This window comes from Melanostigma gelatinosum, assembly GCF_949748355.1.
Source record: "Melanostigma gelatinosum genome assembly, chromosome: 19".
Taxonomy (NCBI): Eukaryota; Metazoa; Chordata; class Actinopteri; order Perciformes; family Zoarcidae; genus Melanostigma; species Melanostigma gelatinosum.
Window position 1 is genome coordinate 12006565 of NC_136652.1, and position 15244 is coordinate 12021808.

At 41.1% G+C, this 15244-nt stretch overlaps 2 protein-coding genes across 2 annotated transcripts; both read right to left on the reverse strand.

The window, feature by feature from the left end:
* Positions 1-1135: 1135 nt before the first annotated feature.
* On the reverse strand, positions 1136-5781 carry rsph3 (radial spoke head 3). The gene is made up of 8 exons (XM_079290434.1): positions 5646-5781; positions 4955-5036; positions 4716-4857; positions 4461-4606; positions 4061-4264; positions 2953-3115; positions 2647-2733; positions 1136-1221 (listed from the first exon to the last, which is right to left on the reverse strand). The coding sequence occupies exons 1-8, from the start codon at positions 5732-5734 to the stop codon at positions 1166-1168; spliced, it is 969 nt and encodes a 322-aa protein (XP_079146560.1). The 5' UTR covers positions 5735-5781; the 3' UTR covers positions 1136-1165.
* A 3464-nt stretch (positions 5782-9245) lies between these two features.
* Positions 9246-14566, reverse strand: tagapb (T cell activation RhoGTPase activating protein b). Its single transcript, XM_079290854.1, has 10 exons — positions 14455-14566; positions 13932-14016; positions 13772-13825; positions 13371-13434; positions 12928-13079; positions 12431-12592; positions 12125-12234; positions 11607-11796; positions 11238-11319; positions 9246-11127 (listed from the first exon to the last, which is right to left on the reverse strand). The coding sequence occupies exons 2-10, from the start codon at positions 13956-13958 to the stop codon at positions 9995-9997; spliced, it is 1974 nt and encodes a 657-aa protein (XP_079146980.1). The 5' UTR covers positions 13959-14016; positions 14455-14566; the 3' UTR covers positions 9246-9994.
* Between the last annotated feature and the right edge of the window lie 678 nt (positions 14567-15244).

Here is a 15244-nt window from a genome sequence, read left to right on the forward strand (position 1 = left end):
TGAGGTGGAGGGATTAAAATAGAGCCGTATATAGCGGAGGTTAGAGCAACTTCTCATCATAATCCGAAACCAGAGAGATGTGACAGCCCTGCCTACGACTTTGTACTACTTAACCGGCCATTGTCCCCACTTCCATCATCATTATAAGCCTTTGAATAAAACGTTTTGAGCCTATTGAAAATAAAGAAAATATGTTCGTGAATGTCCTTGATAGTTGGTTATTTTACAAGAATATAGCCTATTATTTTAGTAATTTATTAAATGAAGTACACAGACAAAAAAACCAGGATGATAAAACAGCCGTCAACTTAAATAACCTTGTTTTGTTTGTGTGTTGAGCTATATTTATAGGCTAGAGGGAGTCTGTCTGAGCAATGCAAAACATCGCCTGTTACATCATCTGAATGAACTGTTTGCAGAGCGATGCCATGATGCAAATAGATAATATTCACAGGAAGACACTTTGAATGGTCCTCTAAATATTTGAAGTTAATTTAAACCTGTTGCTTACCTCCTGTGTGACTTGTATCTCGTTCGCTGACTCATTCTTTTTAAGATAAAACTTTGTATTTGTCTGATTTGCTGTGTTTTGGCGTTTTGAAAACCAGCCAACAACCGGGAACTTTGTTCTGATAACTGGTCAAATGGACAAAAAGGAAGGAAGTCAACGATAAAAGACTACGGTAAAGTTAATTCAAAGCTGCAGCAAAAAAAACTATAAAGAACAGCAAACATTTAGTGTTTAAGGACTTCAGATCTTCCATTGGCAGCAAATTTACAACAAATCTCTGCCAAATCTTTCCATCCCAGTTTTATTGGTTTTGCAATGACTGAAACTTCACACTGCTGTACGATAAAGAAAAACCTCCTCATACTGCAACAAACAAATAGTTTTATAGGAAAGGACAATACAAAATTCCATTACATTTTCCACTATTTCACAGATTCCCGACTAAACATTAGAACCATGCATAACATCAATTTTGAAGATTGAAACAAATGACTTGTGATCACAGAATAATCCTTATAACAATGGAACATCAACCATTATACACTTGCATTATGGTCTATAGAAGAGACAACTCACGGTAGTTTAGTCAGTATCAAAAAACATTTTAGTTTTGAGAATGCACTCGTGCCCTTGACCTCACTCAGTGAATCATTATCACTGTGTCTCTTTGAACATCTCCTGTCTCTTCTGGACGACATCGTGGATGATATCTGAAAAAGAGAGGGAGAGAGAGAGAGAGAGAGAGAGAGAGAGAGAGAGAGAGAGAGAGAGAGAGAGGCAGGATGAGGACGTTTCTGTGTGCAATATGTTTGACATGAATTACCTCTGTTGTGTTTAAAAGGAGCCACTAGATGGCACTCCAACAGTGTCTATGACCTGATGACCCCTGGAGGGAGATTTGTGAAATACCTTCCAGCTCTCGGAGACAATAACGTCAGCCTCAAGAACAGGAGTATTCAATTAAAACTCACAGAGGTCCATTGAGAGAGAATTTCCTCCGGCAAAGGTCCGGAACATCACAATAAGGTCTAACTTGTGCTGTGATTTAGTCCCATATATATATATTGAAGTAGCCAACAGTTGTATGTGGTCAACAACTGACTGACATTTCAAATATAGAAAGTTCAATTGATAATATCTCAACAATATTTATTGTCAGTTTTCAAATTGAACTGGATGAATTATAATACATCGACATCTCATAATATATGAATGACCTTCTCTCATTTCAAGTACAATAAGGGCTGGATTCACAAATAAAATACATTTACAGAAAGCTTTTTAAAAAATGTGCATCTTAAAATAAGGTACTGCATTTTAGAAAAGAATGAACTGAACTGAATTGACCTGCAGCTTTAAATTTAGTTCATTGAGGTGTGAAGTGATGTCACCCAAAAAAAAAGCCACGGTATTCGATTTCTATCTTCAAAAAAGATAAATTAGTGTGCAGGGACCTTCTCTGTGGTTATTGAAACCACCTGTTTCAGCTCTAGTCCTCTCTGTTAACATCTTATTAAATAATTCTCAATCATCTCTCGGTTTTAGGTCCAGGGTCCGGATACAACGTCGTCTGGGTCCGGATCCGGACCGCGGCCCGCCTATTAGTGACCCCTCCTCTAGAACACGTTGATGACCTCCAACAACTTAGAAGATTATGTTTGTATCTCTGTTTGTTTTTTTGGAGCTGTAGATTAGTAGTCGTGCTACATTTTGGGATGATAACTAATTGATAAGAATGTGTGGTGACCCATATCTTGGGTTTCTGACTATTTTTTCATTATTATCCAAAACTACAATGGAGGCACGACGGATTTTTATTATTGGGGCTCCATTCCAGCAAGTGATGCGTGTTGTCTTATGACAGATTGCGGTTTACACCGTTTGTGTACAATTTAGTGCCAGTGTAGTGTACACTGAAATAAATACTACTGCACAACGATGCCAGTCCAGTGCTAGTGAGAAGTCTGCTGGGTGCTGCGTCGGAGTTTTTTGTACTACTTTCCCAAAAAAAATCAAACCTGGAAAACATCAAGAATAAAACATTTGTGAAAGCAGGTTTTCAAATGAGAGCATTTCTCAGCTGAAACAGGGGGATGTCTTCTAAACAGCAGAATAAATATACTGTATTCCCTTACTGTCCAGCAGATTCCTTGCTATGTATCTGCGTTCCAAACGGTTGTTGACTTCATCCATCAGCCATGGGATGCAATTCGTCTCGATATCTGGAAAATAGCAACCGCAAATATGATAAAAAGGTTAAACGCTCGTATTAAAATCATGCACAGATCATCAATGAGCTCATCTATTATAGTCACTGATCCCCCTACAGATGTGATTAAATGCCGCTGTGAGCAGCGGAGTGCAGTGATGCCCTGGTGTGTCAGTAGGAAGCTGAGTTTGAATGGAAGTTGATGCTGGAGAGCAATGCAGCAAAGGCTGACCTTTCTGCACAGGGTCATAAAAGTAGCCGTGGCCTCTCAGTGAGGTGAAGACTGCCGGTAGGATGTCAGACAAGTACTGCTTGGCGCAGGCCCGGGCACCAATCTTCTCTGCGACCTCTTTTTCTTTCTTCAGCACCTCCTTCTGCTGGGCAATTCTACGCTCCTGAGGTCAGAGGAAAGATTTTTTTTTTTAAAACAAGCACACATCGTGTTTCACAGAATCCACTCTTTATCGAAGCGGCTATATCTGCTCAACATTTGGTGTGTGGTTGTTCTTCCTCTAACGAGCAATGCTCTAGCACACAGCACCAGAGGCTTTTTAGGACGGGCATGCGGCAACCGGATGTCTGCTTGAAAACATTAGAAGAAGAACTTCCATGTTTGAGCAGACAAAGAAGAGACCAACACCTACAGAAACTACAGCTGAAAAAAGAAGAGAGCCACTGTTTGGTCTCCAGGAAATGCAGAGCAAAAACACGACAGCGATGACCACGTAGCAACGCAGATAGAGACAATATTTTAAAAACTGATACATATTGCGCCTCAATTATTAGGATTTTTCCTAAAAAGGTCATTTGCAGTTAATCTGCTTCATCGAGACTAAAAGGTTTTGGTTTTAACTGTAAATGGTAAATGGACTTGTAGCGCTTTTCTCAGTTTTCCGACCACTACGTGTCATTCATCCATTCACACACTAATGGCAGAGGCCACCATACAATGGCCATCAGAACTATGCAATCATTCTTTCCCATTCATACACCACAGGCACAGCCCAGGGACACGTCGACATGGACTCTGACGACCCGCTCTGAGTCACAGCATGTGTCACGCTGGCAAAATAGACAGCCAATCAACAGGTATTGTAAGTCTGATACTTTATGAATATTTATGAATTCTGATTGGTACTTGATACGGCCTTTTTCCATAACATAAAATTGAGGAGGTGAAGGCGCACAGAGAAAACACATGAATACAGAAATCTCTCCCGTGAAAAAAACATGACACTGTGGCCATGTAGGGTCATAATGCTGGCAGAACTTAAGGAACCTATGGAAATACCAATCCTAGACTTGCTCCTATACAGTGATTTGAAAGGAATTTAACATACTTTCTCCTCACTGCGGCGTCTCTCCTGCTCCTGAAGCCTCAACACCTCTGCCAGCTCATTATTTCGGAGCTCTCTGTAGGCCCTCTGCTGGGCCCTCAGACAGGCCAGCTCCTCCTCCTCCATCACCTCCCAGAGAGATCGTTCTATTACCTTACCGACCAGGAACTCCAACACTGGCTGCACCTCCCTGTCGAAGTCAAACAACTGCAGAGGAAAGTAGTGATAAGTGGTTTGTGAAACTGAAAACATGAGGTCAACAGATCAACCAGATCGACAGAAGACGTTATACAATAAACTGGGCTTTATGTGTAGACGCGCCTCAGAGGAGTTTCCCCTTCAAATGAAACAGATCTAACATGTTTTACTATAAGGCTATCGAGTGTGTAAAGTGTGGCCAGACCTCTCCCTCCTCTATCTGGGTTTCAACATCTTTGCCAGATTTGGCAGGTATGAAGAGTGGGGTTGCGGGTCTGTCCAGGAAATCATCAGTCTGGCACTCGACATCTGTAGCCACTATAACGTCACTCAATTCTTCGAGATATTGCTCTAAAGGTCAAGAGTATTACAAAACAGCATTTGTTTCCAACAGCACGTTTGATAAACTCATAATTAATTGAATATAGTACAGATGTTCTGAAGGCGTCAAGAGACATACCTGTTTGTACATCGATGTGTTTTCTGCCCTGCACGGCCTCTGGCGTGGTGGTTCTTAACTGTCCCCTGGCTTGTTTTCCAGCAAGGGCTCTCCTCCCGATCTGCTGTTGTCTTTGTACTTGAACAGGGTCTGGCTGAGCTGTCTGTCAAAGGTGGACAACACACATTTTTAAGATAAAATGGCAGAAAGAAAGGCAAAAGCTACCAGGAAACACATTAAGATGGTTATTTCATACTTACAATTGGTATGATGTTTTGGGCATAAGTGTTTCCTCTGACAACACGACGGTCGTACATAATGTTTCCATAAGTACTGTGGGTCCTATATTGTGATGAGAAAAAGCACAGCGCAGTCATACAGTCAGCTCATTTAGCAGCTATAACCTTGTTTGCTTCAGGGGTGACATGCTGATCCATGTTGTGCTGCATTCAGAGAGTTTAATAAAGTGGCATTAGAGATGTTTTTTCAGGGATTTTCTTTCTATCTGGTAACACAGCGGTGGAGGAAGTACAGAGAATATCCCCCCAAAAATGCTGTGAAAGTATCAAAAGTAGAAGTACTCATTGTGCAGACTTTCCTTTCCTTTCATTCTGTAAATTATATTATTGGACTTTAATAATTAATCATACATTCAAGGATCAAAGACTTTATTGTAATTATTCAACCGTGGGATGCACAACGAAATGCAGCCCGCATGCAACACGAGATAAAGAAGATAAGAATCAAAATACAAAAATAACAGAAGAGCATTTTTTTTAAATAATTTGCAGCAGAAGGAATGCAAACCAGCAGCAACAAAAACAATTTGCTGAGCAGATAACATCTTACAATATTTCCCTCTGAACTGTAGTAATACTTTGAATTTGACTAATGTAGCTAGGTCACGTTAACTATGTTAGTACCAAGCAAAAACATGAGCGCCAAACATACTGTTCAGTCGGAGGCTCCTTGTAGTATCTGGAGCGGTTCTCAACGGCTCTGGGGCGACTTGAGAAGATGTAATTTCCGTTTGGATCCATTTTTCCACGCAGAAACTACCAGGCACCGTAACGCTAGTTGTAATAATTAGCAATGTCAATGTTTGGAAGCGAACAGGCTACCAACACAACCATAACTAAAAGACACGACGAACTGTTGTTGTAGCAACCGTCTCCAGGAAGTGTAGCTGCCGTTACGTCACTTCCTTTCAAAACAAACCGTATAAAGAGCTGTATTTCACTACTACCGCTACTACAACTACTACTATTACGTATTTTACAAGTAGTATTGCTGGTATTATTATTACTACTACTACTACGAATGACACTACTAATACTGTTCCGACTGCAACTACTATTTGGGCCACAATGGAAACAAGTGTTTTTCGCTTTTTTGTGTCACCCTGTATTTTTTAATGTATTTATTTGTATTATTTGTATTTTTATATTTATACATGTATTTACATTGTTTTATACAAATAAATCAAATCAAAAATTAAAAATCAAAATTTCTGCCACTCCTCTCCCTAATACTGCCACTACTCCTCACACTACTACTACTACTACTACTACTACTACTACTACTACTACCAGTAATAGTAATGTTAATAATAATAATATAAGTATCCATTACAACTCAAACTAAAAGGGCCATAGTAGCTGTTCTGTTCTGCAGATAGAGTTTGCCCTGTTGTGGCTGTGTAGATTTATTATATTTATTTATATCCTGAGAACTTCTCATTTATGTTGGCGTAATAATTGATAAATGCAAATAGTTTGTATAATCACAAGCTAAATGGACCTTGTGAGACTGTCAATCTAAAAAAAACTAAATAAATATATGAACAAACCATATACAACTGTAACACAACTGGAAGAGGCAACAGGCACACTGCACATTAGTATATAGTAACAACTCTAAAGCTGATGAGACTTTGTTTAAAAACTTGTAACCACCTCTATTGGCTTTTCTTGTTCTGTTTCAGCACATTTCAGTTCTGAGTATAACATCCTGATGGAAGGACCACTTCCTGTACAGAGAAGTCAAAATGTGAGCAAAAGCAAATATTGTACATTACTCATTTATAAGTTTAAAAGTTAACTTTTAAGTTAAGTTTTAACTAGTATTCTATTTGTACATTTTCTCCTGATATTATAGGGGTGATTACATAGTTAGAAGTAACAAGCCAAAATCGTATTGTGAGTTGCAGTGCAGGCTTGACATCTCTTGCCACCTCTACATTTTTTTGTACACTTGAACGTTGTTCGAGTAAAAAAAAACTGTGCACTTGAAAACATTTGAGGCAACAGTGAAATGTGGGCGGCACGAGGCGTTTAGTAAAGGAAAGCAAACACTTGACTGTAGATGATGTTAACCACAAGAAGCATTTTCAGCTCTACGAAAAGTCAAAGTGTCAAAGAAAAGTAGGACACCACATGTTGAAACTAGACTGTCTTTGTGCGTACAAAGGTTGGAGCTCTGTGGTCAAAGTGACGACTGAACTGTATGTTGTTCTCCATATCAGATTTTTCACGACAGATATAATTCCGCCTTCATTTTTGCATGTTTGATATGTGACATAATAGACCACAGTGGATCACAAAAAGATCCAGTGTGCCAAAGTGCCAAATACTACTACTACTACTACTACTACCACCTTTACTACTGCTACTGTTGATAGGCCGACTACTGTACTATTACTCCTGTGACGACCCCTCCCTTCCACCAGGGGTCTGTGTCCTGTTTCTAGGTTGTCTTTCAGGATGGTAGTGTGGTGATGAAAGTGGTTATTTCACTTTTACAAATGATACGTTACAGTCTAAAGCCATCCTCGTTCAGTTGTCTCGCTTGCTGTCTTTTTAAAACAGAAAGGGGTTACTCAAGCAATCAGGAAACTAGGTGGTAATTAAAGTAGTTGGGCAGCCAAGTGCAAAAAGGCCCCATTTGTGAAACATGTACAGTAAGTGGCAATGGAAGCAGTTAAGAGCAGTGAGGAGACAATTACTGTTGGCAAAAAGCAGCATACAGCATATGCAAAGTAATTATTTTAAAATGTACAAAATGGGGTGGACGGGGGACAATTTAATCTAATGCACTGGGCCGAAATAACTATTGTGCAATGCAGATACAAATACAACATGTTCTATAATCTCTAGCATGGAAAGTAAACATGATATTAAGTAGGGTCAGTGCATTACAGCAGAGATTACACACTTCATGTATTTTTGTCATATTACCACTACCACTGTTAATATGGTAAACACAGTGAGTAATGTAACAAGTGATTTAAGCGATTAAAATGTAGCTAATGTTATGCTGTGTGCAGCTCTGCATTTCATATTCAATCAGCGCTCAGGCAGCAGTAAGTTACACTGACGGAAGCTGTATGATGTTTTCATTAACAATCAGCTAAAGAGCAGCTGTTCATTAGTGGATGATTGGATGTTTGTTGATGAGCACACACTCTGCTTAAAAGGTATATATGTACTTAAAGCAATGCAGTAAATGTGACTAAATGTTCATCATAACTCAAAAGCTCTGGCTAACTTAAGCTCATAATTCATTGAATGTCAAATGTAGTCGAGGTTTGGATATTACCTGCAATGTAATCAACATGTTTGGGCAAGGTCTTTCAATAAATATCTCTCAGATAGATTTGCAGAGAATCCGATCAACATGCAGCTTATATTGAGCCATCTTTGTCCCCGTGGTGGGATCTAAACACACCCCAATGAATGCTGCTGCCCCAATGTTGCTTTCTGCTACTTCCTTGATTAAAATCATGTGAGATCTGAGGATTACATTCACACTTTAGAGGTTGTGATGCAGAGGGTGATGCACGATTACAGCAATATGTGTCCAAGCTAACACAAATTGACACAACACACCTTAGATAGTCGCTTGTAAAGGTTTCTGCTGACATTGTGTCGGATTGGTGCTAATTAGGTTTTTTAATTGGAAGCGTATAATAATGAGTTAAGAGTTTAAATAACATATGCTTCACAAATGTAGTCATTCCTGCAGGTCTACTGTAATGGATTTCTGAATTACAGTAGACCTGTAATGTTGCTTTGAACTGTGTTGCTGATTATGTAAAATGAGCATTATCAGAGATTGTCTTCTAAATCCTAAATTTCACGATGAAAAATTTTACCAAATGCTCAGCTGCAATCTCATTGCAACTTTTGGATGAACTAAATTGACTTGTTGAGGAAGGAAACGATGTGTTAGAAAGGAAGGAAGAGACGTGGCATCAGATCATTGTGCACTCGGAGACAAGAACAGCAATTCAGAGAAAAACCAAATCCACCCGACCAAGTCTGGTTTCCTCCTGTTTCCGCTTATGTGCCAGAACATGCTGTTCTCTCAATTAGGCCTGATAGATTCTGTTGTGCAACACATCTAGCAAAGAGAAGTTGAGCCAAAAGAGTTACCCTCCATTTTCTCATTATTTACGACGCTAATGATTTGACTGGGGAGCGTTTCAGAACCACAACATCCGTTTGTAACACGAGCTTTCTAAAAGGTCTCATAGAAACAGTGAAATAAGACTTCTTTTATTTTTACTTTATTTTCTTTTATTGTGTTATTTGTCTTCCATTTCACCAAAAACTATTTCTGGTGGAATGTCTTGACTCTGGAAAACCCCTTGACAAAGATTACACATCTATATTGATGACATTTTATTTACAAAGCATAGTCTATCACATGAAAAGTGCTTTAATGTAGTGAAAGAAAAGAACATGCAAGGTGAAGAGGATTTACAAAAAGCAACAAACAAAACACACCACATACCGAAACAACAACTTCAAACAAAACACAGAAAATCAAAAGTCTTAGCATATTTTATCCACAGTGAACTGTGTTTTCATAGCTTCATTGTGATAGATATCTCTCATGATAACTACATGTCTTTTAAATGTTGTACTCTAAATAGTACTACTGAGAAAGTGCAACCGTAGAGGCGGCACATAGCTGGCATTCATTCAAAGTGAAACAGTGAAAAATGAACAGACTGGATTTCATGTACATATACAAGCATTTGTGTCTCACAGAGCTACTCGGTGGGCACAGCCTCAAAAACACAGCTTCAAAGGGGAAGGAGTAGCTGCTATTATGAAGCCTTGCGATCAAAAGAAAACATGTGAATGCCGTGTCTCTGAATGAATGAAAATAAAAGAAGCTTGTCGGGTTTCTAACTGGCAGTTTAAAAACTGGTTCTTCGGCTTTGCCCACGGTGTTAAACTCAAAAACATGTTCGTATGTTTCAAATCTGATCTGTGAAACAGTTCCAAAGTCAATCAAACGTAAGACTCCTTGGCGTAAGAAATATCCTCAAACACGGGCTGGCTACATCTCCGTGACACAACCTCACGATGGCCTGCAGACACAGACTCGGACATGGCTCTCTGGCGGAAAGCCTGCCGCTGCTCGACAACGTTGGCTTTGTCCTGTGCTGCTTGAGCAAAAACAGTGTACTGATTGACTGAACAGGTAGGTGGGAAGTCATAATTTACAGAGGATGGACGGGACCTTCTCTCCAGCTGTATGGCATCGTGTACAGTCATTGATCCATACTGCGGAGGCGGACTCGTGTTCCTCAACGCCTGCTTGTATGACGGAGGCCTGCAGGGCAGCTTGCTGTCCACCTGCTTAAACACTTCAATGGCCGACAGAGGGCGTGGTGTACGCAGAAACTCAGCTGGTGGATCTGCTTCACTCTGAGAGTCCTCCTGGAGAGTTTCACAAGGGAAGGAGTTTTCCTTCTGAGAGTCTTTCTTCACGCTGTTTCTGCTGAAGGCCCCTAAGCTCCTGGTCCTTATTAGGACTCTACTGGCAACTCTCATGGACTGTGAACGCCTCTTCTCGTCTGAATTCGGCCTGGCAATGTCCTGCTGAACTTCTCCAGCCGCTGAAGGCTGGTTGGAGGTGTTTGCTTTCCTGGGGCAGGATGGCGACACCACAGGGGAACTGGTGAAAACGGAGCCTTCAGATTGATTTGAGGCAGCACTCTCAAGGGAAGAGCACGAGCAGTTACCTGCCATGTAGGGCAGAGGATCCATGTCGGAGTTCCTGTTCAGTTTTGGAAAAGACGACACTTGTCTCGCTCCACCTCGTCCTTTGAGCAAGAAGGAGTCGTCTGAGATCTGCTTTTTCAGAGGCTGCTCCTCAAAGTCTCTCCTCTCCACTGAGCAGTCGTCGTGGCTCCTGGAGTGACTGCACAGGCTCTCGAGGTCAGCTGAGTGGAGGATGATGGGCTCGGAGCAGCGACGGTTGAACGCTGGCTTTGTGTTGCAGACGGCATCAGCTGGCCAAGAGGAGGCGGTGAAGCTGGGCCTGAGAGAGGAATATGATCTAGTCTCTCCTGCCTCTCCATCTCCATCTGGGTCGGTGCTGTCGTACGCAGAGTCGTGATGCTGGGACGACAGTGAGTCTGCAGAGTGGGGAAACAAAGACATGAGTAAGATCTCTAAATTTGACCAAAGTCAAACCTAAGGTTCCCAACCCAGTAATAGCAGAGACTTGAGTGATGTGCAAATGTACCTTCATCAGTATCCAGCAGATTTAGGGTATTCTCTCCAAGTATCTCATAATGCTCAATCAGGAACTGAGTTAGCTCTGTGACCTGCAACAAATCAGAAAAAGAAGTAAAATTAACAACAATGTAAAAATGATATGAAGAATTCAGAAAAGCAAAGCTGTGGTTCAGAACAGATACAGTCCAGACACGGTGCATTGCTTCAATCGACCAACATAATGTGTGTTTTTATGAGTCCTCAACTCAATAAAGAGCCAACAAAAGTCAGTGCAAGTGTAACTTTACGAAACCCTTTGAGGTGTTGTGCACGGTGAAACCACAAAGCTTCAAAGCACCAGAACTGAGAAAGAATATTCATAACAAATCTCTCTCACCTTCTTCATCTTCATCACCTTCTGCTCATCCAGCGGGGTGCAGTCCAGCTGCAGCAGGGTGGGGGCGATGCACACCGCCAGGTTGTGGGCATCCATCTTGTTGCTGTCAGCGTTTTTGAGGATGTGGTGGAGGACGCAGACTAGATGCTGCAGGAGGAGTTTGTTGAGTCCCGGGAGGTCGTCCACCACCCTGTAGGCGGGTAGCAAAAGAAGAAGAAAAAAAAAGAGAACAGGAAAGAAGACTTTAGTTTGGCGCTCGTTTTTTTTTCAATTGAATGTTTCTTCCTTCTTTTCAACTGAAGACAAACTAAAATGGAGAAGTGGTTTGTGTTCAGCCAAACTGCTAAACTCAACACTCTAAATATCCATCTGTTTACTTTTGACCACAGCAGTAATGACAATTCCAACAGATGTCCTTTCATATGTAAATCAATTAAAAATGATAATGGGCAAATACACACTGGGGGTCATAGATGCTGGTAAATGTCTGGGCTCATTAGCAGGTATTGATTGCTTACGTCTTGATTTCTAGAGCTCTCTGCTGGGTGTCTTCCGTGTCCAGAGCTGCCATCCACTTGTCATAGAGTTCAGACACCAGCAGGCTGCCAGGAAGTTCCTTCAGAAAACTCTGCAAACGAACAAGAGAGGGAGTCGATGATGAGACACAGCGCTTATGAACAGAAATGATCTGGTGCTTGTCTATAGGATTGGAAAATAGCAAAAATAGCACAAAGGCATCAAGGATGGACCTCATATTGTACATACTGACTTACTACATTACTATTAATGATATAATATAAAATGGTAACAGTATGGGAATTTACTTTAAGCAGCCCGACAAGCAGAACGACCGGCTGGACCTCCATGTCCACCTCCAGGCCGCTGTTCAGCTGCTCTCTGATGTCCTTCATGTTCCTGTTATGGCAAGGTTTCCGAAAGACTCCCTCTGTGGACGGTCCTCTCTTCCTCAGCAACACCAGCACCTCCTGGTGACAGGACGGGGAGGAGAGATGTGAGATTATCATCGTGAAGACAGAAGCCAGCTGAGTGTGTTGAGTGCAATTATGGGCTGAGACTAATGGACGTGCAGAGCATGCGCTCGCATGGCTTCCTGCTGTCAAAGAGCTGTCAAAGTTCAGCTAACAAGGTGTTTGTTTATTAGACATTAGTTGTCTTATATTCAGTCTTGATTCCTCAAAACAATATGCAAATCTGAGAAACAAAAGTTTTCTGAACACATTAGCTCTTCGTTTTTTAAGGCAAACTTGACTGGCAAGAGGAAGCGACGAGATCTGACATTTGAGGTAGAGGGTTGACTTACTGTGACTGGTTTGGGAAGTGAACATTCATCTGGGCATATTTTACAGAGGGGCTGTCCAAACAGCTGAGCCTTGGTATCGGTATCTGCTCGGCGTGCTTTGTTGATGAAACTAGAGCCCTTTCTGAGCCTCTTCACCAGGTTCCACTTGGTTTCTGGTGGAAGCAGAGATGTTTGATTCAACGTTATATATATTATACGTACAGATTAAAGCATTTATTTAAGTCTTCTGTTCACAACAATTCAAAAAGTAGTGCAACATAGCAACAAAGCCAGACGTGCAAGATTTTAACCCAGACTACCAAGAGTTTTCTTCACTTGCTCGCTCTGATCAGCATTACATTTCCCCTTTTCTGTCTTTGTGGTTGTCCTCTGTGGTCTCATCGCTACACATGGCACAATTAATGAAACCCTCCCTCCATCGAAACTGCCACTTTCAAACTCACCAATGGGATGTTTGTCCTCCTGGTTATTCAACTGCTTTGACACCGCGCAGATCTTTGCATCGCCCTGGTAACAGAGAAAAAAAAGGGATGTGGTGATGAGAATACAAGAGGAACAGCACGCAAATAGGACAGAAGGGAGAAGGGTGTTGTGTTTTGTCAATCGCCCAGCACCACACACCCTCGTTGTTCATGCTTACTGACGCATTCGTTAGAGTTAGAGTGAAGGAATCACATGACAAGCCAACAATCAATCACTTACAACTTGTTCAAATCACTTTTGAGTTGTGATTCAGATGCATTTGTTTTGCAGCTACAGTATATGCATTTCAGACACGGATCTCAACATGAGTGGAGAGACATCTTTAATCTCAAGAAGCCAGTGAAATGGAGGTTTTACTTACATCACTTGGAAACTCAATGAATTGCTCCATGCCACCTCCTGTTAGAGTTTTAGTCTGAAAGAAGAGAGAGACAGAGAGAGAGATTATTTACTAAAAAGCTCTTTTTGAAACATCTTTTGGTTTCTATTGGACATGGCAGAGCGAGCAGTGAGAGACTTACTGTGATGCTGCTACCCAAAACCTTCATGAGGACGTCTGGTGGGGAAGAAGCACAACCAGCTCTCGCTTTTGCGTCTTTAATTTTTCTGTGAACAAAATACCCAGAAATTTACAATTTGCACCTCATTCTTTTAGTGTTCACACTTTTTAGTCTATATTTTAACTTCACCTAACCACACAAAATAAAGGCTTACTTTATGTTCGCGTGTATCAATCCTGGTAGTGGATCATTATAATGCCATCAAGTAGTTCTTTATTTATTTATTTTTAGTATTAGAGTAAAATGTACACTGCTCTTCATTATTTAAAGATGCTATCTTGCTGGAGGAATTTGAAATTCAACATCTTTATTGATTTCGCTGATAATTTGATGCCTACAGCAATACTATGTTGTCAACACTGATCAAAATGGCTGTACATTGTAGCTTGAGTATCTAACGAATAATTATGATCATTGAAAGGCTCTTCAATTGAATACATATTGACTGTTAAATACATAATCTGTGAATAATGCTTTTTCTTACCTGTGAAGAATATCTAACCAGCGTTCTTTAACCTCAGGCGAGCTGTGGGCAAAATAACAGCATGGTGTGAGTTACTCATCCACAGAGAGAATCAAACAGGCAGCTAGATACAGTGGGAGGAATGAGGCAAAGCGTGCACCCACGGCGGCTTTTAACAACTCTGGTGGAAACTGTAACACAGTCATGGGTACAGGAAGCAGCGTCACGGCGGCCCCCAACCAGACACCTTCCACTTCCTCCTCGACTAGGTTTACTGAGGCTCGGTGTCCACGAGTGGAAACGTGATGGCGAAACAGATACGTGTGCCCACATGTGCACCTGAAGGGCCTCACCTTTTGACAACATGTTATTCAGTGGGGTATCATATGGTTGTGTGCATACTGAGCAAGTGTCTTACAGTCTCTCTCACACGTTCATCTCCTTCTGTGGGAAACTTTCACACACTGAATCATTACGAGAGACAAACATTCAGAAAATAAATGAAACTCAAATCCCACCAGTGGGGCTCATCAACTTCTTGGAATACATAGCGAGTCAAACACAAAACGTTTGAATTACTTTTGCAAGAAACGTGGGAGTCGATGGACAACATATGACTACCATGTTTCTTCACTGGTGCCATTTAGTGCCTTAATGAGACAGATGACATGAACTGGAGAGAAACGTTTCATTCATAGTAAGTTACTCTGTCTAGACAAAAAGTATGACACAGTGTTGCTCCTGCACTTCGTCTTTATGGTAAAGTCCAGTATTTGTAGAAAAAGTCATCTGACGTTAATCCCCTCACATG

Coding starts and splice junctions, on each gene's coding strand:
- rsph3 (XM_079290434.1), bottom strand. CDS start 5,734: ATGGATCCAAACGGAAATTACATCTTCTCAAGTCGCCCCAGAGCCGTT. Junction 4,607..4,715: donor ACACATCGATGTACAAACAG/GTATGTCTCTTG, acceptor CTTGACCTTTAG/AGCAATATCTCGAAGAATTG. Junction 3,116..4,060: donor GACGCCGCAGTGAGGAGAAA/GTATGTTAAATT, acceptor CTCTGACCTCAG/GAGCGTAGAATTGCCCAGCA.
- tagapb (XM_079290854.1), bottom strand. CDS start 13,958: ATGAAGGTTTTGGGTAGCAGCATCACA. Junction 13,826..13,931: donor TTTTGGGTAGCAGCATCACA/GTAAGTCTCTCA, acceptor CTCTTCTTTCAG/ACTAAAACTCTAACAGGAGG. Junction 11,128..11,237: donor TCTGCTGGATACTGATGAAG/GTACATTTGCAC, acceptor CCCACTCTGCAG/ACTCACTGTCGTCCCAGCAT.